Here is a 26,022-nt window from a genome sequence, read left to right as displayed (position 1 = left end):
TAGTAAATTCTATATTTTCATACTAATTTGGGAAGGATATTGAAAGAACATTCTGGTTACTGTTTCTTTTACTTTGGGTTATCGAACTAATTGATTTATTGACTTTATCAGGCTACTTTGTTCAGGTAAACACTCAGAAGGATATATAAATTATGGAGTTGATTTTATATTTAAATAGAAGAAATAAGTACAGGACATTGTTAGATATTTAATAGATGCTTTATAATTAGCAGTCAATATTTCTGTAGGAGAGAGCTTGTGACTCCAGAGAAGAGATTGAAAATGTCCAGGGTAAAAAATCACTGATTTTGCATGTAGAGCGAAGGAACTGGCAGAAAACCAACTCTTGGAATTTATAAGTGGAAATTCTGCTTCTTTCATTTCATAATTATCTCAAGTTTTTTGGCATTTTTTATGTGCATTCCCTTCTACAACTCTATCTAAGCCATTCTTCTTTCCATCTGTGCTTGGGCTATAATATTCTCACTGTTGCACTCAAGCCTGGCCAGTTCACACAATACTTTAAAAGTTCTGATGAGAAGTGCAGAATTTTTTTAGTTTGGTGAACAAAAATTTTAGCTAAACAGCTTGAGGCCATTTATAGTCTATACATACAGCATTCTCATAACTTAAGTAAAATTAGAGAGGTTCAGTGTCCTAAGGTTAAAGTAAGAGCCTTAAAGGCCAAAGAAAGATGAACAATTCTGAAGTCCAGAGGAGTAAATCAAGAATTCAGCATTGTTTTCTTTTGTAAAAGCAAACTGTTACTAGATCCTAACATATAACGTCATAAATATGAAAATAATTACAATAAGTGAAGGATTAATAAGTGTGTGATGCATATCTTAAGTACTATATAAAGAAATATGAGAATTTGGCAATCTCTTAATAGGGAGTTTAGGTAAAGAGCTTTGGATTTAATTTTCTATTAATTATAGTACAACATATGCATCCATCTAGAATCGAGTTTTGAGTGTGTATTTTCAGTGTTAGAATATAATGGAATGATTTCTCTGCATTGAAAATGTTTGGAATAATCTTTCTTTACCTGATATTTCAATCTTAGAGAATTTATTTTACATAACTTTATCTTCCTTTATTTTAGTAGTTGGAGTGTGCAGTACACACTTCACATTCTTAGTCATCTAACATTGGCCAATAATTTGGTCATTCTCCCTAGAGGAATCTCAGGGATCATGGCCACTTTTTGATTGAAAATTTCATCAGTGATTTTGGATGCAATCCTGTTTTGGATGCTCACAGTGGCCAGAGGTGAGACAGTGAGCACCACATACATCTTTAGTCTCTTCCATAACATAATCATCAGCACCAGGAAATCTAGGTGTCTTTAGCTTCAAATAAAATCGTTAAAGCCCCTTTCATGTTCTGTGCTGCATTATGAACCTGCTGGTAAATATCAGAGTTCCCTTGCTTACAACTGACAAATGGAATGACAAAAGCAGCACTCTCACTCTGTTGCCTGGGCTAGAGTGCCATGGCATCAGCCTAGCTCACAGCAACCTCACACTCTTGGGCTCAAGCAATCCTTCTGCCTCAGCCTCCCTGGTAGATGGGACTACAGGCATATGCCACAATGCCCTGCGTATTTTTCTATATACTTTTATTTGGCTGATTAATTTCTTTTTATTTTTAGTATAGACACAGCCTCATTCTTGCTCAGGCTGGTTTCAAACTCCTGACCTTGAGTGATCCTCCTGCTTTGGCCTCCCAGAGTGCCAGGATTACAGGTATTAGCCACTGCTCCCAGCCAACACAAACTGTCATTACACAAAGAACTCGATTAAAGAATTGGCTCAATTAGAAATGTTAATCCTTTGCGATTGGAAATCTTTCGTGCAAACAGTTATATCTTCGCCTAATTTTTTTTTTTTTTTTCAGACAGAGTCTCACTTTGTTGCCCAGGCTAGAGTGAGTGCCGTGGCGTCAGCCTGGCTCACAGCAACCTCAATCTCCGGGGCTCAGCGATCCTACTGCCTCAGCCTCCCGAGTAGCTGGGACTACAGGCATGCGCCACCATGCCCGGCTAATTTTTTGTATATATATTTTTAGTTGGTCAAATAATTTATTTCTATTTTTGGTAGAGACGGGGTCTCGCTCAGGCTGGTTTCGAACTCCTGACCTGGAGCAATCCACCCGCCTCGGCCTCCCAAAGTGCTAGGATTACAGGCGTGAGCCACCGCGCCCGGCCCTCTTCGCCTAAATTTTTATAGTTCACCACTTGGTGCAGGGAAAAGATGCATCAGCAACCCTAGTTAAATGGGTCTAGAGACCTACGAATTAAAATTTCTGACTCAAATTATGGGCCAGGAATATTGGTTTGATATTAATGCGCAATTAAAATATGATGATCAAGCTATTTCTCAAATTCAACAGTGCTGTATTAAAGTAGGGAAAAGATAGCTTCTCTTAGGCTGTATCTTTCCATATAAATGTTAAACAAAATGTTAATGAAACTTATATAGATTTAATTGCTAAATTGCAAGAAATATCAGGTTCAAGAAATGGTAAGTCCTCGTAATTTAAGAAATATCACTTTACGTATTGGCTTTTAATAATGTTAATTCTAAATGCCAGCAGCTTTATGTCCAGCAAAATTAAACAGCATGGTGCCACCACTGCCATGGCTGCTGAGCCACCCAGGCTGTGGCTGTGCTCAGCCAGGCAGCCCAGCACCAGCTCCCCACCTCCGCACCCCAATGGCACCTTATGGCCCAAGGGGAGCACCTACGTGCGGAAAAAACTTTTAAGAAATTGCCAAAAGGTCTGATCAGACATTTAAAATGCAACTTTGGCTGAGACTATTGGCCCAAATGGTAATTTCAGAGAACAAAGACCATCTTGTGACAATGGATTCTTAACACCATCAACTGAGATTTATATACCTATAGATATATTTGGCCTGATCCTACAAGCACATTAATATTAGTTAATAATTTGGTCATTTTTCTGTTACATTAAAAAGAGTAATAATACATTTAGGTATAATTGATTCAGCTTATTCGAATGAAATTTCAGTTATGATGATTTTCACTTCTGATTATGTTATTCAGGCTAGAGAACCTATTGCACAACTTCTGCTATTAATATGCAAATTAAAAAATCTAATGTTTTAAGACAAGGAGGTTTTGGAAGTACTGGAATAAAAGTTTATTGGCAAACTTTATTAATGACCAAAAACCTCAATTAGAAATTAAGCTAAATGACAAATCTTTTGTTGGATTTATAAATACTGGAACTGATATTAAAATTTATCTAAAGGTTTTTGGCTAAGGATTGGCATATTATAATAATAGATTTAAAAGACTGTTCTTACTATCCTTTTGCAAATTCTGATAGAAAAAAATTTGCCTTCATCATAGCTGCTTTAAACAATCAACAGCCAACTAAACAGTATCAATGGAATGGAAGGGAAACAATTTTCTATACAAAAATTTTTAATGAAAATGATTTAAAACAAAATTATTAGTTTTATTAAAAGATGATTTTGTTTAATTTATTGATTTTTTTAAACCACTTGGTTTATGTAATGAGATAAGCAGAAAATAAAAGTACAGTGCTGACTTGTCACACAGTCAGCCAGCACACGCTTACCCAACACACACATCTCCATACTATGTCAGACATTAGTAATGCAGAGATTGATCAGATATATTTGTTTATTTTAAGTAATTTACATATAAAAATACATTTAATAAAGTACCTATAGGTTTCAGGTAGAGCATAGCATAAATAGACATAAAAATGTGGGCCATAAAGTATGGAAAAAATTGTTGTATGTTCTCCAGACATATGTTAAAAATGGTAAGGAGGAGGCCTTCAGGTAAAAGAGCAGGAGGTAATAAGGGAGGAATTATGGAATAGATTGTCGGACTCTTAAAACTGCAGAAATGTCTACAGAACTCATATGTTCAACACTGTGTTTTTCAGTCCTAAATACATTGTAGATCACATTGCTTCCTGAATTAATAAATGAATGAATAAAAATACAGTGAGGAAAATCACAGGCCTTAAAGTCAGTATTTAGGTACTTACTAAAACCAGGGGTTCCTTCTTTCTCTCTGCTGGAGATACGTTTGTTATTATCTGTTTAAAAAATAAACTATGTTATACAAAGTATTTAGAAGAATCAAATTCATAGAAGCAAAAATTAAAATGGTTGTGCCAGGGACTGGAACAATGGAGAAATGGAGTTATGTTTAATCGGTGTTCCGGAAAAAAAGTTCTCAAAATTTCTTTCACATAGTGTGAATATGCTTATAACTACTGTACTGCATACCTAACAAGTGTAAGATGGTGCATATTTTATTGGGTTTATTTTACCACAATTTCAAAATTTAAATTACCTATATAGTCACCAAGTGATTCAGAATAGGACACGGTTATTCTGTCTATATGATCACATTGGTGATATTGGCCACATTGGCCACAATGTTTTCTCAGTCATGAACCCCCTTCTTTGTTTTCATTTTTGCTTTTTGTCAGATAGTCCTAGAGGGTTTTGATTCTAGGTATCTGCTTAAAAGTGGGGGAGGTTTTAGACCTCTCCCAAAATCTTTTTAAAAAAATAAATACCCAAGCTGAGGTCCAATATTATGTCCATTACCTTGTGGGTTTGCCCTACACAGCAAGCCCTTTCCTGGCAGTATTCAGAGGAAGTTCTAGTAACAAGGCAGGTCCTCAGAAGCCAGGGCATGTGATTGGAGCTAGAAGAGTGTGGGACATGAAATAAGATCCTGGGAGGTGAGAACATGGTGGAAAGGATGCTGACAGTGAAGTGAGTGACCTCTTTGAGGTCTACCCCAGCAGGGGAGTAGCACAGGAATGCTTTTTTTCTGGAGACAGCAGAAGACCCTGGAGCAGGTCAGCTGCCAGAGAGTACTGAGAGAGCCCTGGACTGGATCAACCAGAGGCAAGGCCACCATGGTGCACTAGAATGAGAAGGTGATCTAAGATAATGTTCATCACAACTAAATTCATTGGGTGTTGGGCTAATGGGAGGGTGGAGGAGGGGCCGGGTATATACACACCTAATGGCTGCAGTGATGGACACACTTGAATCTCTGACTCAGGTGAGACAAATGCCATGTACATAACCTGAACATTTTTACTATTGTAATATGCTGAAACAAAAAAAAAAAATTTAAAAAAGAGCTAAATCTATTGGGAAAAGTACCACAAGGGACTACTAACCCAGAAAGTCTACACTCAGTATTACAGGAATCTCCTCCAAAAGTGAGGAATATGGTGAGGTGTAGAATGGGCAAGAGTGGGGAGAACACCCCAGGAAGGAGGAGTCAGGGGCTGAGGGACGGGGGTTGAAAGTGCTAGTGAAAGTGAAGATGCATTGTCACACACCCCAACCTCTGTCATGGACTTCAAGAATAATAAATTTGGAAGGGGTCTCATCCCACATTACATTAGACATATTAGCTATATTCAAATTCATCCACAACATGATTCAATAATTTTGTTGTAGGAAAAGAGCAGAATGCCTTTTAAGAATATTTCTTTGGAAATAATTATATTTTGCAAGATTTTTATGTTTCTTTTTTTTGTATTTTTGTTTGTTTTTAACCTCTTCAATATGGTGCTCACTGGCCCCGAAACCTTGCCCACAGCCGTCACTCATAGTCTGCATGATAGTTTGTGCTTTGCATTGACAACGAATCCATTTTGCTGTTGTGTGATGATAAAAGCATGAAAGCACTGAAAGCTTGAATTAATTTAAAGGCAGCTTTACTTGTAATGTAAACCAGAATAGGTAACATATACATATCTGTTTTCATTACGTTATTTTTAAATGTTCAAGATTTTATTTTGATAAATGAAAAATTAGAAAAGTCATGTCACGGCTGTTCGTTTAGTTGATGCTCAGCTGTGCGCCTTCCTATCACCACTGTCGGCTAAGGTCCTGTGCATGTTCATCTGTGGCTATGGACTATAGTTGATGCTCAGCTGTGCGCGTTCATCTGTGGATATCAACTGTAGTTAACACTCGTACTGAAGTGGTTAATAAGCTAGAGATTTTATATCAGGCTTCTGATATTGTGTTAGATCTTTGAAAGTCCACAGGTAGTAGCCTCTAGTGCTGTGTTGCTCCCCTGATAAAACAACCTTACCCTCCACTCTTCACTGTGCACACGCCTTAAGCAGCTTTATCTCATCCTGTCACATCAGCACCCCCTAAATGCAACAAGTGCTAAATGCAGCTTCAGATCCACACACCAAACCACCTCTCAGCTGCCTTCCCTGGGCAACCCATAGGAAACTCACACCATGTAGAAAGCTAAGCTCACTCTGCAGCTTCTTTCACAACCCCCTGTGGTACTTTAGAACATATTGTCACAGAAAAAAAAAACACCACAATAATTCACTCTCTCAATTTGGAAGCCTAAGTGCCATTATCAAGGCTTATCCTTCACACCCTATTCTTAAGTAGGCATAAGTCCCACTCATTCCTGAAAATTTCTCTTACCTGACCCATTTGTTTCTACCTCAGAAAAAGGCACCATTGTGCACATCATCTTACCTCTAATATTACCTCAATCTATGCCTCTCCTTCCTCAATACCAAAGCCTCAGCAGGACCCTAGTCAGTGGCATGTTGATTGGTCTGATGGGTTCCCAACTGTTCTTTATCTTTGCAAGTTGGCCCCTCCAAATTATTCCCTACTCTAGCTAGTAGATTATTTATCTACTAGCTAGAGGATTGCCAAAATGCCAGTTTTATCACCTCAGTTCCCCCATAAACTCCTTCAGAGGCCCCCACAGTTTCTGGGCTATCAGATCAGTGTATAAAGCTCATTTGGATTGGGCTCTGATTCCTGCATAGTGTCATCCCATACTCCCCTCCATCACTCCGCCTGTGTTATTTTCATAAATGTTTAAGTATCTAGGATGCACCAGCCACTGCTGAAGGATCCTACACATATCCCATGCTCTCTCACCATTTACATATAAATGGAATTACTAAATTTACCATGCCATTTTCTACTACTTTACCTATACAAGCATTTTTTTTCTTCCTGAACTCCTTCTCCACCACCTGTGCTTAATTAACTACAGTCCATAGAAGCCTGACTACAGAGATAAAATGTAGTGTGTTTTCTTTACTTACAGCTTACCGGGTTTACCTTAGGAGCCCCTAGTGACTAAATTCAGGAAAAAAATTAAGTCTAGTTCCCACTTTACAAATGAGAAAAGTGAGAGTCAGTAAGCATAAAGAACTTCTTGAAAGTTATACAGCAGTGGAGGAGCTTGATTTGGCCAAAAGTGGTACTTATAACCATGCTACACAGCTTATTTCCAAATGGATCGGTTATGGACGTTTTTGCACTGCTTACAGGGGCTTTCTGCTGTGAAGAAGCTTTGCTATATGCTGAATGGCAAAAGTTTGCTCCATTCAAACAATTTAATTAATCCCTTTTGGAAACTTTAAGACTTTATAAGGAAGCACAATCACTCACTTAATGTCCCTTAGGCAAATGATACATTGGGATATAGTGAGAGAATACTAGAACTTGTATTGATGTTTACTTTTATCCTTAAATGTAGTGATGATGCTTTGCTAATATACTGATCATAGTAAATAAAGACTCTCAATATGCATTAATTAGGGGTGCATACCCCAAAGGCTTTTACTGGTAGGAGTTTGAGATAAGCAGTATAGAGTCCCTGTTCTCTACTGTCCCCTGCTCATTTCCTTCTACTCTCCATGAAGCTCACTCCACTTGATCCACATCTCACCAAGCTCACCCTCAGGTTCTTCCCACATATCCTCACTCAGTGCACTCACTACCTTCATCCAGGTCTCTGCTCTGATGGATCTCCCTAGGGGCAAATCACCCACACCCCACCCCACCATCAACTCTCCCTCCACTTATCCTGCTTTACTCCACTCCATCACAGTTACATTTACCTGACAGTATATATTTGTGTGAATCAACACAAACAGAATGAAAGCTCAGGGAGCCTGGGAGCCTTCTCTGTTTTGTTTCCAGCCTTTTCTCCAGTACAGTAGGAATTATGACCTGAATGGATGAATGTAGATTTTGCTCTTCTGGTACCATGTACACTCCTGAGTGTAGATCATTCTTTGGCTAAACTTGTTTGGCTGCCTTGTGGGTTTTTCTTATCTATAGGCCAGTACTTTATCTTCCCATGGCTGGTGTCTGCTTGGCATCCATGAGATCATTCTTCAATACTGAAAATGTTTGATATCCATGCTGAAGTATAAGCTGTAGCCTTTAACCACATGTTGTTACTAAGCTCTTGAAAAGTGTTTAGTGTAACTAAAACACTGCATTTTTTATTCTATTTAGTTCTTAAGAATGTTTACTGTAATTATGAGAGGATTTCAATTTCTAGAACTTTAATTAAGAAAAAAACATTTCAAAAGTACATGTTGAAATGCAACAGTGCTTATGCCCTCTCTTCCAATGTGTCAAGGCTCATATTCTAGAACTATTTTATGATACTGTAGTAAATCTTGGTGAAATGCAAATGTAATTATTTACTGAAACTAAAAGAAGAAGGGCAGGGCAAAAATGAATTTGAAGTGCTGGAAATTGCCTTGTGACTAAATTCGGTGTAATTATGTACAGATTGTGAACATAATGCTCTTTCAAACATTCTTCACAGTTAACAAAAAAGGAAAAAGCACAGCAGAACAACCTGACATCAAGGGTTGCGTCATCTTTTAGTCCTGTTTCACAGAACCCAGGATCCCTGGCTTCTTTTTGTCCTCGCCATGCTGGAACTCCTGATCCTTTCTGGAAACATCACAGTAATCCTCCTCATTCGGCCCTACTCACCTCTCCAGTGCAATATATATTTTCTGATCAGCAAGCCATCTGTCATGTAGCAATTCTATATGTACATGTTTGTTCCTCAGATGGCCCTCAACTTTCTCTCTAGGGATCATCACATCTCTCTCACTGACTTTGACATTCATTTCTTCCTTCTCATCATCTTGTCAGCAGCAGAGTGTCAGATGCTGGCCGTCCTGGCTTAGCACTGCTACGTGGCCATCTGTCACCCATTGTGATACCCCATCCACATTCCCCATGTCCTCTGTGTTCTCCTGGTGCAGGCATCTTGGCTGAGGGTAGTGCTCAATGCATTCATATCTGTGCTCTGCCCTCTGACTTTCCATTACTTCACTTCCAGGGAAGGTCGTCATTTTGTTTCTGTGATCCCAGCTGTATTTAAACTGGTCTCTGTTGACACTTCCCTCTATATCAGGGTCTTTTTATCCATGGTGTTAGTTTTCTCTTCCCTCCTATTTTAGCTATTATGGCCTCCTATGTATTTATACTGTCCACTCGACTGGTGACAGTCTCAGGCCAGGGACACATGGAAACCCTGGTTACTTCTCTCACATGGCCCTGGAGTCTCTATTCTATGTGGGTGCCCTTCGCAAGTACCTTCTACAAAAGTCTCATTCCCCTGAGAAGATGAAATGGTCTCTGTCATCTATACCATACTAATGACAATGATCAACCCTCTCATCTATAATCTGACAAATGGGGGTGTCTTTGGACCCCCCAGTAGAGTTCTCAGAAAATAGGAATATGACATATTTAACTTTCCACTAAAATCCAAATCTAAAACAATGAAACACATACATTGAAATGGTGGGATTTACCATATGTAGAGAGACATATTCATATGCATTTAACTATAAAGCCAGATATTTTGAGGAACAGATAACAGACAAAAAGAAATGATCCTCTCTTGAAAGTTGATATGTAAATAGGTCATTTTCTTCCTGTTACTCATTTCTGTATTTGTACTCCAATATAATATATTTGGAATGTGGCTTATTCATGTACTATATCGAATATCCATTTCTTATTCCTATGCAATCATCTTATTGGTAATTGCTATTTATTTTTATATTTTGTTTTTAATTGACAAATAATTTTTTATGTATAAGTCGGACACAGTGTGATGGTTTTATCTAGGCATACTTTGGGAAAGAAATGATAAAAATAATTGACATTTCTCAAAAGAGACTAATGAATGTTCAACAGATTTAAGTCAAAATGCTCAACCTATCTAATTATCATGGAAATTAAAGTTAAAGCCACAATGAGCTATTACCTCACACCTATGATAATCCCTATTCTCAATATGATGAATACTAAGTGCTGGTGAGGACGATGAGAAAAGGAAACACTTCCATATTGTTGCTGTGAATATAAATTAGGACAAGCAAATTTATTTCTATTTCAATAAATTTATGGGGTACCAGTCATGTTCTGTTTTTTTTTTCTTTGATGAATGTATGAATTATACAGTGTTAAATTCAGGACATTTAGTGTATCATTCATTCAATGAATATAGGTTTCACCCAGTACATGAGATTTGATCCCTCAATTCCAATCACCATCCTCCCTTCTGAGTCTTAAAAATCAATTTTCTCATTAGCGCCAATGTAGAGAATAGTATAGAGATTTCTCAACAATGAGAATTGAATTACTATATGATCCATCACTCCCAATTCTTCATGCATATTCAATTGAAGCAAAACCAGTATGTAGAAGATATATCTGTCCTTCCATGTTCATTACAACAATATTCATTCTAGCCCAGGTATAGAAGCAGCTTAAGTGTCCACCAGCACATGAGTGGATGAAGAAAATGAGGTGAATTTACACAATGAGCCTTCAAACAGAATGAAATTCTGTCATTTGTGACAACATGTTTTTAACTGGAGGACATGATGCTAAGTAAAGTAAGCCAGGTACAGAAAGACAAACACTGTATGATCTCACTTATCTGTGGAATCTAAAGAAAGCTGATTTCTTAGTGGGAAGTGTGGTCACCACAGAGAATAGGATGGGGAAAGAGAAAATCAAAGGGTTCAAAGTATCAGTTTGTGCATTTTTAAATATTCATAGACCTCTAAAAAGAAATACCATGATATCCTTACGTAATTATATCCATTAAAATGTAGTTATCTTCTAATGCTACCATTATAGACAATATACTAAATTATATATTTTAACGTATAATTTTTCTTAAATTTGAAATTTTTCTAAAGTCACCCTAACCCAAAGTACCTGGCATGAGATTACTACATCAAAATTTATTGATGCATTTATAATTTTTAAATAAACTTGACTTTTTGCTTAAGTGACTTTGAAATCATTACTTGTTTGACCTTTATATTTGCTTTGTGACTCAATATTTGGAATTTTTATAAAATTTAGGAAAGATGTATGTTTTTTATTTTTATATTTTTTATTTCAAAAAATATGAGAGTACAAATATTTTAGTCACATTTTATAGCTTTGCCTCTCCCTAACAAGGGTCAGAGGTGTGCCCTTCCCCTCCATGATGATCAAGGCATCTTTCAGATGTGGGCTTACCCAAAACCCCTGAATCCCTCTTGAACACCACCACAATTTGAGCACCATAGTGTTAATCAGTCAGTACCAACTTGATGGCAAGTACATGTGGAGCCATTCTTCTGATCTTGTGTCACTTCACTTTGGATAATGGGCTCACTCAATCCAGGAAAATATAAGCAGTCCTGGCTCACTGTCATTTGTTAAAATTGAGTAATATTTCATTGTAAACATATACCAAATATTAATAATCCACTCATGAATTGATGGGCTCATGTGTGGTTTTTATTTTTTTATTTTAAAATTCTAACATGCTCATTAATTTCATTTCATCAGAATTTGTATCTTCGAAGGTGTTGGTTCTCATCAAATAATCAACAGGTGTCCTGAAAATTTCATCAAACTATAGGAGCTCCCTCTAGGAAACCCCATGGGGGAGGGTGAACTGCAATGCAGATTGAAGCTAATGGCATATTAATTTCCCTTAGGATACCCTAGGTCACTTTGTAAATCTTATTATGCCTTGGCTGGGGAAACATCAGATTGATAAAACATTTCCTTGGTCCTCAGGTAAGAAGTGGCTCAGGGTAGAATGAAGGGTTGAGCAGCACCAAAATGGAATGAAAGACTTATCCATCTCCCCAGGTGGAGCAATTTCTGGAAACAGCACCAAAACGTGGCACCATTGTCCTAAGAAGAGCCAGAGATCCTAACTATCTGCCTAAGATTTGTAAATCTTTTTGAAACATTTTTTAAAAGAATTTTTTCAAGAAATGCTTTATCTGAAACTGAGAAACATTATTTTGAAATGAAATATCAACAAAGATATTTCCCTATTCCACAATTTCCATATGAATATGGAATCCTAACTTCAGTGAGCACCTATCTTTAAGTTTCAAAATTTTCTCCTCCTGCATTGATTGAGACACCAGTTTTTATTAGAATTTAACTAATTATGAAAAAAAGAGAGTCTCACTAATTACCAAGTAAGTGTAGGGTGCACTGTTTATGATGAATAGGGCTGTCCAGTCTTCTTTCTTTTTTCTTCAAAGTAAATTATTTATCTAGATTACATGTATGTAAAAGTTAGGATTTCCTTAGTTATGTACAGTAACGACTTTATGTGTGCCTTTGAAATCTCTCAGTGTATTGGCACTGCACACATCACATTCTGCTTTAATTGAGTAATAAAAGGGTTCTCTTTTAAATCTCTTTTAACTTTGTGGAGAGGTTTTCTGAGTTGGAGACTCTTTACTTTTAATATTTCCTGAACACTTTCCAGAATTAAAAATGCAACATAAACATAAAATGTGCCCACCACTTCTAACTTAGTAGGTCTTAGGACATGAGATTCCTTCTTGAGCTTCCAGTCTATAACCTGCAACTCTGCAGCACAGGGCTTCACTGTCCCCACATCTGCACACAGTAAGTTCTCTAGGCCTCTTTGGTATGTACTGTCCCTCTTGGGCATACTTAGACCAGATTCCTGTGAATACACTCTCATAGGATAATAATCACTAGTTCTATTCTTTCTCTAAATGCATCTCACATCTTTAAAACTGAAATGGATTAAGAGACCATAGGGCCCAGACACAAACGGGAGCAAGATAATGTGCACTGGGTTCGACACATAAACTCCCTTTCTGCCTTCTTTTTGCCCAAATGCCAGGAAATGTGCAGTGAGTGGTACTGAATTCATGCCTCTCTAGAGACCTAAATCTGCAGCTCTGAATTCTGAATCCAAGGTCTGAGGTTCCTCAGGAAGCTAGAGCAGGTTCAAAGGAGGAATTTATCTTCCTGTTTTCCTTCTCTCTCTGTATAAGCAAAGATTATACCAGATTGAACAAAAATAGACTGGGCCTCTACCTGGAATTCGCAACACAGGAAAAGACGTTAGACTGAGAATGCACCAAAATCTCAGGGAGACATATACTGCAGTGTAAGAGATCAACAAGGACTTGTAAGTTGACTTTTAAAGGACCCTTTTGGGGTGTGTGTAGACAATTTTCTAGATCTTGTGTAGTATTGTATTATAGTTGTGTGTGAAGAATGGAAATGCTGGCACCACATCTAAATTTTTCTGTAAATTATTGGACACTTACTAGTCACCTTTTGTGGAATAATAAGGATTAAATCACACAATGTAAAGGCTTCTCCACAGTGCAACAAACCATACTTCTAATCAAATAGCACATGCTCGGTAGACATTGCATTATGCTGCTCTTCACTTTGGATATTAGGTATATGTTGTGATGAGTGTTGGGCAAAAGGCAGTATGTATGCTGTGCTTACTGTCTCTACCTGAGTGCTACTAATAATGGATTCAGGTTGACCAACAGCAGCACTAAAAGGGGACCTGACAAAGAACCCAAATAGTGTATACCTTCCACACCAGCCGACCACAATTCTTAGAGTGAGGCACACATTATCACATCATTTACATTCACATTGATATTTCAGAGACAATTTTAAAGTAATTACCTCTCAACCCCGACTTTCAATTAGGATAACCGGGCTAGATTGAAGAAACACCATCACCTGCATGTTGGGCTGGGTGGGAACATCCATGTGGTTTTAATTGTGCCCCACATAATTCTAATTTGATACCAGGGTCAAGCATTAGGACTTCTGCATATATTCATGTGAATTGAGTTTTGCCTCTGTTCCTGAAGAAAGTCACAGGTTCTGCTCTCTTGGGTTTGGTAGCGGCAGATCAGTGTGGTCCATATTTCCATTCCTGTTGCAGAAACTCCCGGCACCTGTAGCAGGGGGAGGTAACCGGAAGAAAAGACAGGAGAACCTCACATTATGGTCTCCATGAATGGGCTGATCATAGCCGACTCTTTACTGTGAGCAAGAAAAAGTGAGTGTAGCCCTTCTGCATTTTAAGGTCCTCCTGCTTGTGAGTGTTGTAGAAACAAGGAAAGAAATTGTGCTGACTCCTTTCTGGGAAGTCTCAAGATTTAATTGTAATTGTTCTACACAATCTCACCTGAAAAGAAATTTGAAAGTAGGAGAAGAGGAAAAAGAAATGGCTTGTTTTCAGGTACGTGTTTCCCAGATTAGGGGTTGTGTCAACTCTTTCTCCTAGAATGTAATGTAGAACGTCAATTTTTTGAACTTGTAAACCATTACTTCTTTACTTCTGATGTGTATGCCTTATAAGTTTTGCAACTATATTATTTTCTATTTTTTCTTATGATAGTCAAGGAGCTCTGGAAAATCCATCCTCCATATCTAACAGAGCCTGCTCTACATTCTCTCCCATAAGCTTCTTAATACAATAGCCAAGTTGTATAAGAAGCGTATGACATGTAATATTGAAAATATACTCATTGTGACAGGTCCAGATAGAATAGTATGAATATCTGAGATTCCTACTGGGGATGGGATAGAGTCTTTGGATTTGAGTGAGTATGGGAAACATGTACTCTCAAAGTTTGATCTGGATGCTTCATCACCTCTACGTAAAATAGTATTAGGAAAATTGAGAAAGACGATAACATTGGTTGTCTAGGATAACCAGAAAATTATGGAAAAAAGAGAAAATAGAAGACTCGCTCTGTATGATGCTACAGTATTTACATACATTATTAAAGATAACAAATCATGAAAAGTATCTGTATCTGAAATTGGCATATAACTTATGATTCTTCATTGTTACATATTGTTGGCCACTACCATCCCAGCAGTGGTTTGGTATCCTCCTCTGTGCAATGGTGCCTAATACCAATTTGTCCCTCTAAATTTATGTTAATTTCATTCACTTGGTTAAGATGCTCTCTGACAGATTTTTCCCATATACAGTTAATTGTTTTTTGTTTTTTGTCTTTATCATTAAGTGTCTCATGGAGATTTACTCACTGTTGTTAATGAACAATCACATTTAATCTGGAAGCTCCCCTTTCTTCTTATAGCTTGCTTTGAAAAATTAGGGCTATCATCTGTGTTCTGTTCAGATGAATTGAGATAAATTCAAAGTCTACCACTTTTACTGGATGTTGACAAAATACTCTCCTTAGGCAAGAAGCATTGTTATCAATAGTTTTATTATGTGACATGCAGAGATTCAGACCTCACCTCAGATCTACTGTATCAGACTCTGTACTTTGACAAAATCTCCAGTTCATTATTGTACTTGTTAAAATTAGGTGATACTTTCTAACTCTGTATGTTTCTCTATGTGAGAAATACGCACAATTTATTGACATGATGTAAATAAAACACCAATAAATTTATATTACTTCTGTAAGGCCCTTAATTTTGTATTAGATACTTTATCATCCAAAGAAGAATCATATGCACACAGATTCATACATCTTTTGGGATCTTCATTCCTGTGAAAAAGAGAATATATTAAATAATATCATTGTGCTAAAATATAACTTATTGGATAATTCCAGTCACTCATATGTCAGAAACAATTCTCACAACTCATTTTTCTTGTAGTCAAATTAAGAACTCTCTATATGACCACTTGGGAAATATGTGTCTTTTTACAGGAGATGGTGACATTCAGGGATGTGGCTGTAGAATTCTCTCCAGAGGAGTGGGCATGCCTTGATAATGCTCAGCGGAATTTATATAGGGATGTAATGTTAGAGAACTATGGAAACCTGGTCTCCCTTGGTAAGGATCATTTATATACAGAATTCCTATTCCACATTAAGGCCATTATTTTATTTTTGTAGATAGTTTCTTAAAAGTTTCTACTTTACATGAATGAATTTTATATCCCTTCTTTTAAAGAAAATTTGAAGATTTTTGGTGTATTAAATAAAATCATTAGATGTCTCATGTTATCTTGAATGTTTCCCTTTCTTTGGGTGATATGTATATTTCACAGTAGATTAGTAGTTACTCTAGAAATCAGGGTATATCATTGTTGCCTGCACCTTAGAATATAATTTACACCTCTTATTTATGTGGTGCTCGTTGGAATTGGTGCTGTAGTCATAAATTAGAAGTAATTTTTTTATTATTCTACAGTGTCTGTGAGAAAACAATATCTTGCAAAGGAATTTTCTAGAATCTTCTATAGTGTTCTCTCTACTAAGGATAGTACTGCATTAGTAATTGGAAAGTTTTCAGCAAGAGTCATGTGAAATTTTTCTAATAAAACAGGTCTTGGCTTCTCAAAGCCAGAACTGATCACATGCCTGGAGCAAAGAATAGAGCCCTGGATTATGAAGAAAGAGGAAACAACAGCTAAATATCCAGGTAGGTGAGATTTAGTGAAGCAGATTAACAAATGTTAGAGAGCCAAAGCTCAAGGATGAAGGCAGATATATAAAAGTGGGTTTGAATATTCTGCTCTTTTGGAAATGATTTTTAGAAGCCTGTGTATGTTTCTCTTTATCTCACAGAAGGAATTCTTCTGTCCCATGCTCTTAAACTCTCTCAGAACTCTACCCATGCAGTGATCTTCCTTAGAATTCAGTGAGAGCCAAACTTCTTGTCTTGGCTTATAAGGGACTACATTATCTATTAGCATTTCTATTGGTTAGGAGTTATGGGACTATCTGTGCATATTTTGAAGACCATGACATTAAACCATCATTTGACAGCCTTTCACTTTCCTGCCCTTTCTGGAGTACAGTGGCTGATCATAGCTCACTGCAACCTCAAACATAGGGGCTCCAGGGATCCTACCACCTCTGTCTTCTAAGTAGCTAGAACAATGGGCATGAGCTACCATGGCCAGCCATTTCTTAGGTGTTATTATTTTCTTGTAAAAATGGAGTCTCCTTATGTTGCTAGGGCTGCTATCAAGATCCTGGCCTCAAGTGATCCTTCCCCCTTGGCCTCCCAAAGTGCTAGTATTATAGGTGTGATTCACCATGCCCAGCTCCATGTTTTAAGTTCCTTTGGATGCCTCATTACTGAAATGTGTAAAGAGGAATAGTGGAGATATTGGCACTTGTTTCTGGAATGCCAGAAGCACTAAGGACACAAGTTCATATTTTATGCATCATGATTTCCAATTCTTAGTTTCCAGAGGCAATCCTACAGGAAGTCAGATTCACTAATTTTGGACAAATACATAGCCTCCTCCTAAATGTAAGAAAATCTAATGTTATTTCACTTGTAAATACTTTTTTTCTTGTATAAAATAAGAGTAAATTTTCAACTTTATTATACCCAAATTCCCAAACTAATAATATTGTTTATTTTCCCTGCTCACCTTCCATTTAAATCTTTATTACATCTGGAGTTAGTTTTTGGGTATCATATAAGAAACAGTAGTCTGCTTTTATTCATTTGTTTTTGGGTATCCAGTTTTCCAGCACCAAGCATTGAAGAGCCATACTTCCTGCATTGTGCATTGCTAGTGCCTAGATAAATGTTACTTGACCTTATATGTTTTGGTTTATTTCTGAGCTCTCCATTCTCCTCCATTGTTATTTGTGTTGGTTTTTATGCACATATTTTGCTGTTTTTATTACTCCCACCTTAAAATTTAGTTTGAAATCAGAAAGTGCAATGCTGGAACCTTTTTTATTCTTTCTCATTATTATATAGGGCTCATCAATGGTATTTGTGAGATCATACAAATATTAGAAGTTTTTGGTTAATACTGTCAAGTAATGCCCCTGGAATTTTGATAGGGAGTGCATTGAATGTATACATTGTTTTGGATAATATCATTCTATTCACTCATGCCATCTTCACTTTCTTTTATTAATATCTTATAGTACTCAGGGGAAAGGGATTTTTTAACCACTTTAGTTAAATTTATTTCTTAGACATCTATTTTCTTGATGGTATTGTAAATGAGAGTGTTTTCCTTTTTCATTGTCTACTTTATTAGTATATAGAAAAACAACTGCTATCTGTATGTAAATTTTACATTCTGCGACTTAACTGAGAGGTTTTATTACTTTTATAGCTTTCTTCCTTTCTTCTTTATGGCTTTTGATCTATAAGATATTGTCGTCTGTAAACAGTGTTATTTTTACCTTTTCCTTTCTAATTTGAGTGGATTTTGTCATATTCTTGCCAAACATTTCTGCTTAGGTGTTGTAGTCACATAATAAAATAGCATTAACAGTGGTTGCACATTATACTTATGATGGTATCTGTGCATATGAAGGATTAAATACCTTTCCCAGTTTAAACTGGTTTTGGAAGGTAAAGATTTTTTTCTTTTGAGTACTTGGACTAAAGGTATCTCCACTGGGTTTTCAATGAAGAGTTGCTGTAGCTAGGACACAAGTCTGCCCCTTGTTCTGCAGTGGAGTCTGCATCTGGTGGGCCAGTTCTAAAGGGCTTGGGTGGTTTTCAATCCTCTCTTGTTTCTGGGTAAATTGGTTGCCTTCAGAATTTGGATGTGTATGACACATACTAGGGTATGGTTGTGGATTTCAGTCTGCATATTTTAGGGCTAATTCCATATGTGTGGCTGGGTGTGCCTCCCAACGAGAACCTTGGAAGAGTCCCTGCAGGTCACTGTGTGGATCTATGCACTGAAAGAACTGGACATGGATTATAGATGAGACAGCTGTAGCAGAGTCACAGTTCTGCTTTACAGATGATAGCAAGCCCAAGTTATTCAGGTCTGCCTCCATGGCTGCAGATAGCTGTGTCTCTCCCAAGTCTCTGGATGAGCAGCACCACTCCAAGTTTGCCACAGGGAACCATTGGAGACTCTGTGTATCCAAGATGGTTGACCCATGTTGCAGTCTGTATTCAGAACAATGGGTCCTTAAGTTTGTCACCTGGATGAGAGCCTGAATATTCTAAATGACCCTCCCAGATCTATTGTTCCAATAGAGTTTAATGACTTTCCATTTAAGTACTCAAATTCAGATAATTGTAATTTTCCGTGGATGCCTGCCAAATTTTTGTTGTTCTTTACGGATAAAAACAAGTGCATCCTTCCCCTCCCTCCATATAGCTGATTTCCTCTCCTTATATATCTTAAATTTGTGATCTGTTCTATTTAAATTTTTATAGTTTTTAGAATCAAAGGCTCAGAATAACATGGCAGCATTTCAATTTCTCTACATTGTCACCATATGTATATATTTGCATATGATTTTATTTATTTAAAAGTTCTCAATGTAATGCATGTCAGGTGGTATCTCATTGTGATATTGTTTTGCATTTCTCTAGTGATTAATAATTTTTACGATGCTTCCAAATTATGTTTGGCCATTAGTATATCTTTGTTGCAGAAATGACAGATCAATCTATTGTCCATTTGTTAGTCAAGCTGTTCACATTTGTTTTTGAATTTTAATCAGTGTTTATTTATTCACGATGTTAACTTCTATCAAATATGTGATTTGCATCTATTTTAACCCATTTTGTAGGAGGCATTGTTACTCCACTATGTTTTTCCTTTCTGCAAAAAATTTGAAGTGTGATACAATCCCATTTTACTTCTCTCCATTTTTATGGATTGTGCATTTGATGTTACCTCTACTAAAACGATGCCAGGACATATATCATGTTGTTTCCCTTATATTTTCTCTATGAATTTTATACATCTATTTCTCTTGTTTAAGTACTTAATTTATTTAAGGTATAATCTATATAGTGCAAGGGAAGATACCAACATCATTTTTTTCTCTCATAAATATTCAGTTTTCTACAACATTCATTTATGGGACTGTTCTCTTGCATTGCATAGTCATTGCAATCTTGATTAACTTAATTTTGGTCATGGAATACAAAGGTTTATATCTGGATTATCCATTCTGTTATTTCATCTCATTATTTGTCATTGTGCCAGTAGCACGTTTTTTTAATCCTGTAGATTTGTTTTCAAAACAAGAAGTGCTATACCTCCTTGTTTGTATTTCTAAAACAGTCTGGCTATTTTTTGTTCCAATATACTTTAGAATTTATTTTTATATATCTTCAAAACAAGTATGATAGGACCATATAGACATTGATTAAATTTGTATATCACTGTGGATAGTATTGACATCCTAACAATTTTAAATCATCTGACCGTTGAGCATGAATGTATTAAAGAGTGTTTAATTTTGACATATTTTTGTATTAACCAGTTTGTGTTGTCATTTTGACTTCTGGTTCCACTTCCTTTTTGTCAAAAATTATATATTGTATATTTTTAGGTTTCTTCAACTTGATAAGACTCAAGTATCCTAACAGCATTTGCCATGTATGTTTGAAACTATAGTGTATTCTGCTGATTTTGAATGTAGAGCTCTGTAAATGTCTTTTCCATCTAACTGGTCTCTAATGTTTTCCCCGTTATCTGTTTTCTTATTTATCTTCTGTCAAGTTTTTGTATTCACCATTGAAAGTGAGGTCTTGCAGTCTCCTATAACTAGTGTGTTGCTAGGTGTTTCTTGCCACACTTCTGTCCATACTATGGTTCATATTCCCTTAATATATTTAGAAGCCCTGATATATGATGTATTTTTTAAAATATCTATGCTAAAATATGTACATTACATGTATGTCATCTGTCTATGTATAGTATGTGCCATATATTTCTCCTAAATGACCCATTTTGTCATAAAATCTTTGTCTCTTCTGATAGTTTTTGACTTAAAGTGTATTTTCTTTAATTATGGCCACAATATTCTCCTCTTATTACTGTAGATATTTTTTTACAATTACTTTCAGCCAGTTTGATTTTTTAGAGCTAAAGAAAGGCTTTTGTAGGTGGCATGCTTTTATTCATATGTTCATCTTATTTTTCATTATACAGTCTAAACCATTTATATTTAATGAAACTTCTGAAGGAAGACTTTGTTCTTTTTTATTATTCAAAAACTGAAATTGAGAATTTGAAAGGAATTGCATTTAATCTGTAGATCAATTTGGATATCTTCACAATATTCTGTATTCTTCCCTTGAAGAAGAACGTATTCATGAGTGTTTTGTTTATTTTCCTATATTTGTTAATTTTTCTGTGTTTCTTCGAGTATTTATTTTCAGTCTCATTCCATTCTAGTCCAAAATTAAAGTCTGTAAAATTTCAATTTTCTAAAATTGGATAAGACTTGTGGCTGAACAGGTAGTTTTTTAGGAAGAACGTTTTATAAGCTATGAAGAAGATTGCATATTCTACTATTATTCTGTTAGGTGTTTCCAATATATCTGTTAGGTCTAATTACTGTATATTGTTTTCAAATATTTTGTTTCCTTATTAATAATCTGACTGGCTTTATTATTATTGAAAGTTGAATATCAAAGTATCCTATTATTTTTGCTGTCCTTTTCTTCAATTCTGTCAATGCTATATAAAATATATTTGAAAACCTTGATGTGAGATAAAGATAGATATCCTATATATGTATTATTTTCATAAGCCCTCAGTGAATGTCCACTTTTTATATTTAATGCCCTTATTTGTCTATTGTGACAGTTTTGACTTAAAGTATATTTTAAAAATTATAACATTTTTCACTTCAAAAGTAATGTGCCTAATATAATTTTGAACTCCACTGCTCTTAGACGCTAAATATTTTCCTGATATATCTTGGTATATCCTGCCAGTTTTAGTCTATTATTCTCACCAGGTGTGAAGCCAAGTCACTTTAGATACAATATAGTTGGATTTTGTAATCCTCTTATTTAACTGTGGCTTCTGACTGGAAACAGTAGTACACAAATATTTACAAAATTTCTCAAAGGAAGGACTTATAATTTCCCTAATGTTAATTGTTTTATATAACTTTTATCACTATCTTTTCTTTGTTTCATCTCCTTCTTTCCTTCATTGTGCCTCACTGCTTTTAGTGGCATATTTTGTTTCTTTGCCTAGCTTTCTTTTTTTATCTCTACAAACATTTTTCCTGATGTTCACTGTGAGAACTACCTAAAATCTTTTACTTGCAACTAATGTTAAATGGATAACTACTTAACTTTGGTTGCATACAAAAATTCTTAATCTTTACCTCAGCCCTCACCTTTATGATATTGATGTCAATAATTACATCTCTTCATATTGTATGCAAATTAACACATGGAAATAATAATTTTTTATTTTGCCTTTCAAATTTTATAGCATAATTAAATATTTTGCACCAACATTATGATATTGCAGAATTTTATTTTTGATATGTGCATATTTTTCCAAGAGAAATATGTAGTTGTCCTGGGAGATAGAGACCAGCCTTTGGAAAGGCTATAAAAAAACAGATGTGTGGACATATACCTACAGTTTCATTCTTTTGTGATAGGAAATCCAGGACATGGGATTTTTCTACTAAAGCGATAACTCAGTATCAGCATGGAGGAAGGGCTATGGTGGGTAAATGCAACAAAGTTTCCTTCTCCTTCCATGTGGTTTTTGGTGTTCTTCTAATTTGGGTTTCTATGAACAATTGGCAGTTACGATTTCTAAAAGAATCATGGTTGTCAGTATATTTTTAAGGTCATACATCTATGATAGTATATATGACAGTATATTTTTAAGGTCATACATCAATGATAGATACTGTTGCTAAAGTGCTTTCTACACTTTTATATATTCAAATTGTGAAATATATTCACCTGAGTCTAGTTAGTGAGATACTTCATTATTTTCGTTTCTTTCAGAACTGTCTTCCCATTCCACCAAAGACCTATTGCCAGAGCAAGGCATAAAAGACCCATTTCAGAAATCAATACTGAGACTATATGGAAGCCGTGGCCTTGAAAATGTACACTTAAAAAGAGAATGGGATTGTGTGGTTGAGTGTAAGAAGCAGAAAGTATGTTCTGATGGTCTTACCCAATGTCTGTCAAGTAGCCATAGAAAAATCTTCAAATGTTATAAATGCATAAAAGTCTTTAGTAAATCATCAAATCTAAATAGACATAATAAAAGACATATTGGAGAAAAAAGATTCAAACTTGATGAATGTGGCAAAATTTTTAATCACAGCTCTAATGTATCTGGACATACGAAATTTCATACGACAGAGAAATCCTACAAGTGTGAAGAATGTGGAAAATCCTTTAACTGTTGCTCAAAACTTATTATACATGGGAGAATTCACACTGGAGAGAAGCCCTACAAATGTGAAGAATGTGGCAAAGCCTTTGTCTCGTGTACAAAACTTACTGTACATAAAAGAATTCATATGGGAGAGAAACCCTACAAATGTAAAGAATGTGGCAAAGCCTTTGCCCAGTGTACAAATCTTACTCTACATAAAAGAATGCATATGGGAGAGAAACCATACAAATGTGAAGAATGTGGCAAAGCATTTACCCAGTGCATACAGCTTTCTCGACATAAAAGAATCCATTCTGGAGAGAAACCCTACAAATGTGAAGAATGTGGAAAAGCCTTTACCCAGTGCACATACCTTACTAAACATAAAAGAATTCATACAGGAGAAAAACCTTACAAATGTGAGGAATGTGGCAAATCTTTTACCCAGTCCTCAACCCTTACTCAACATAAAAGGATCCATACTGGAGAGAAACCCTACAAATGTGAAGAATGTGGCAAAGCCTTTACCTGGTGTGCAAGCCTTACTCTACATAAAAGAATTCATATGGGAGAGAAACCATACAAATGTGAAGAATGTGGAAAAGCCTTTACCCAGTGCACAAACCTTACTAAACATAAAATAATTCATACTGGAGAGAAGCCCCACAAATGTGAAGAATGTGGCAAAGCCTTTAAGCAGTCCTCAATCCTTACTCAACATAAAAGGACCCATACTGGAGAGAAACCCTACAAATGTGAAGAATGTGGCAAAGCCTTTGCCTCGTGTACAAAACTTACTGTACATAAAAGAATTCATATGGGACAGAAACCATACAAATGTGAAGAATGTGGCAAAGCATTTACCCAGTGCACACATCTTACTCGACATAAAAGTATCCATACTGGAGGGAAACCCTACATATGTGAAGAATGTGGAAAAGCCTTTACCCAGTCCTCAACACTTAGTCAACATAAAAGAATTCATACTGGAGAGAAACCCTACAAGTGTGAAGAATGTGGCAAAGCATTTACCCAGTGCACACACCTTACTCGACATAAAAGAACCCATACTGGAGAGAAACCCTAAAAATGTAAGAATGTGGCAAAGCCTTTACCAGGCTAAGAGACCTCACTCTACCTAAATGAATCCATACAGAAGAGAAACCATACAAATGTGAGGAATGTGGCAAAACATTGTCCCAGTGCTCACACCTCTACATAAAAGAATTCATATCAGAGAAAATTTCTACAAATGTGGATGTTGTGGCAAAATCTTTAAAAACTGCTCACATTTTATCGAACATCAAAGAAATCATACTAGATAAATGTTAGATAAATGTAATGTGTATGGAATTGCTTTCCCAAAGTATTAGCCTTAAAATGCACAACAGTACTTACAGTAAACTATAATAATGTAGAGAGCTGACAATAGCTTTAGTTATAACAGAGATCTTATTGGACATGGGAGAACTTACACTGAAAGAAATGCTCCAATATTTTCTCAAACATTGCTCAACATCACAAAAATTTTAAGGAATAGAAATCTTACAAATATAATGAATGTGAAAATATATTTATGCAAAAGATACACCTTAGAGAACTACAAGAATTTGATACTTAAAACTACAATACAGATGTAATAAATTTCAGAACGCACTTAATCAAGAATCAAGTCTAAACAGATATCAGAGGACTCACAGGGCAATGCACTGAGTCACTAAAATATTCTCACATTTCTTTAAACCAAGTTTTTTATTATAGAGAACACCCAGTTAAAATAGTTAGTTGATTTTTTTGTATGTCAGCTTTAAAAATGTGGGAGATTTTTTGAGAGTTATAATTACATGTAATATACACTTTCTGGTCAGTGTGCGGTTTAAATGTAATAAAGTATAATTTTTTGGTATTTTTGACATGCAAATACTGATTTTTTTCAACTTTAAATATACCAGATGGTATGCTTTCATTCTTTGCGTGTATGTGAATGTGTGTGTTTAATGATATCTACATCACATTTATTCTATCTTAAGAATACAGTCTTTCTATATTAAGTAGGCATTATTCATGTACTTTTCCATGGAAAATTGAAAACACTGAAATGTAAGATTTATGAAATGGAGAGGTACTATGGAGTTTTCTTATAACAAACAGTATTTCAAGTGATGTATGATGTAGGTATACAGACTCATATTCTTCTCATTATAATCAGAATGAAAAAATGACAATATTAGAAATAAATTGTTTTATAATTGCACATTACAATAATAAAGTAGAATGATATTTGGAATGTTTTTAGATAACATGTAAACTTAATGTGTTTCATTAAATTAAAAATATTTTTAATGTGTCAAACATGTTGTAGATAGAATGAAGTGTTATTTTGCACCAACTTTAACCTATCCCATGTTAGTCGTAGTTGGAGATCATGAATTGTAAAACTGTACCGTTTGGTTACACAGTACAAACATCATTTGTGATCCTTTTTATCAGTGGCTCTACTTTGAAGAATAATGTTTCCAAAGCTTTTATTCATTATATTTATAATTACATTGTTGCTGTAATGCTTATAATAAAGATTTTTGCACTTAATGAAAAGCCATACATTTCTGAACCTGGAATGAGTAGTTGTTACATTCTATCTTATATTTTTCTTTCAACATGCGACCTTCCTGCCAGTGAAACAGAAATAAGCATATTTTTTATTTATATTGAATCAAGTATATAAATACATCACAGTTATGTT

General features: G+C 35.6%; 1 protein-coding gene across 1 annotated transcript in view; it reads left to right on the top strand.

Moving 5' to 3' along the window:
• LOC142865690 (uncharacterized) overlaps positions 1–26,022 on the top strand; it is a 142,083-nt gene that overhangs the window by 87,650 nt on the left and 28,411 nt on the right. The window contains exons 10-11 of the mRNA XM_075998879.1: positions 7,258–7,267; positions 23,569–24,064. Coding sequence (XP_075854994.1) covers positions 7,258–7,267; positions 23,569–24,064 — 506 coding nt within the window. The remainder of the gene's footprint in view (positions 1–7,257; positions 7,268–23,568; positions 24,065–26,022) is intronic.

This window comes from Microcebus murinus, chromosome 31, assembly GCF_040939455.1.
Source record: "Microcebus murinus isolate Inina chromosome 31, M.murinus_Inina_mat1.0, whole genome shotgun sequence".
NCBI classification, from domain to species: Eukaryota; Metazoa; Chordata; class Mammalia; order Primates; family Cheirogaleidae; genus Microcebus; species Microcebus murinus.
The sequence above is the reverse complement of the archived record's forward strand: the minus strand, read 5'-3'. Positions and strand labels throughout refer to the sequence as shown.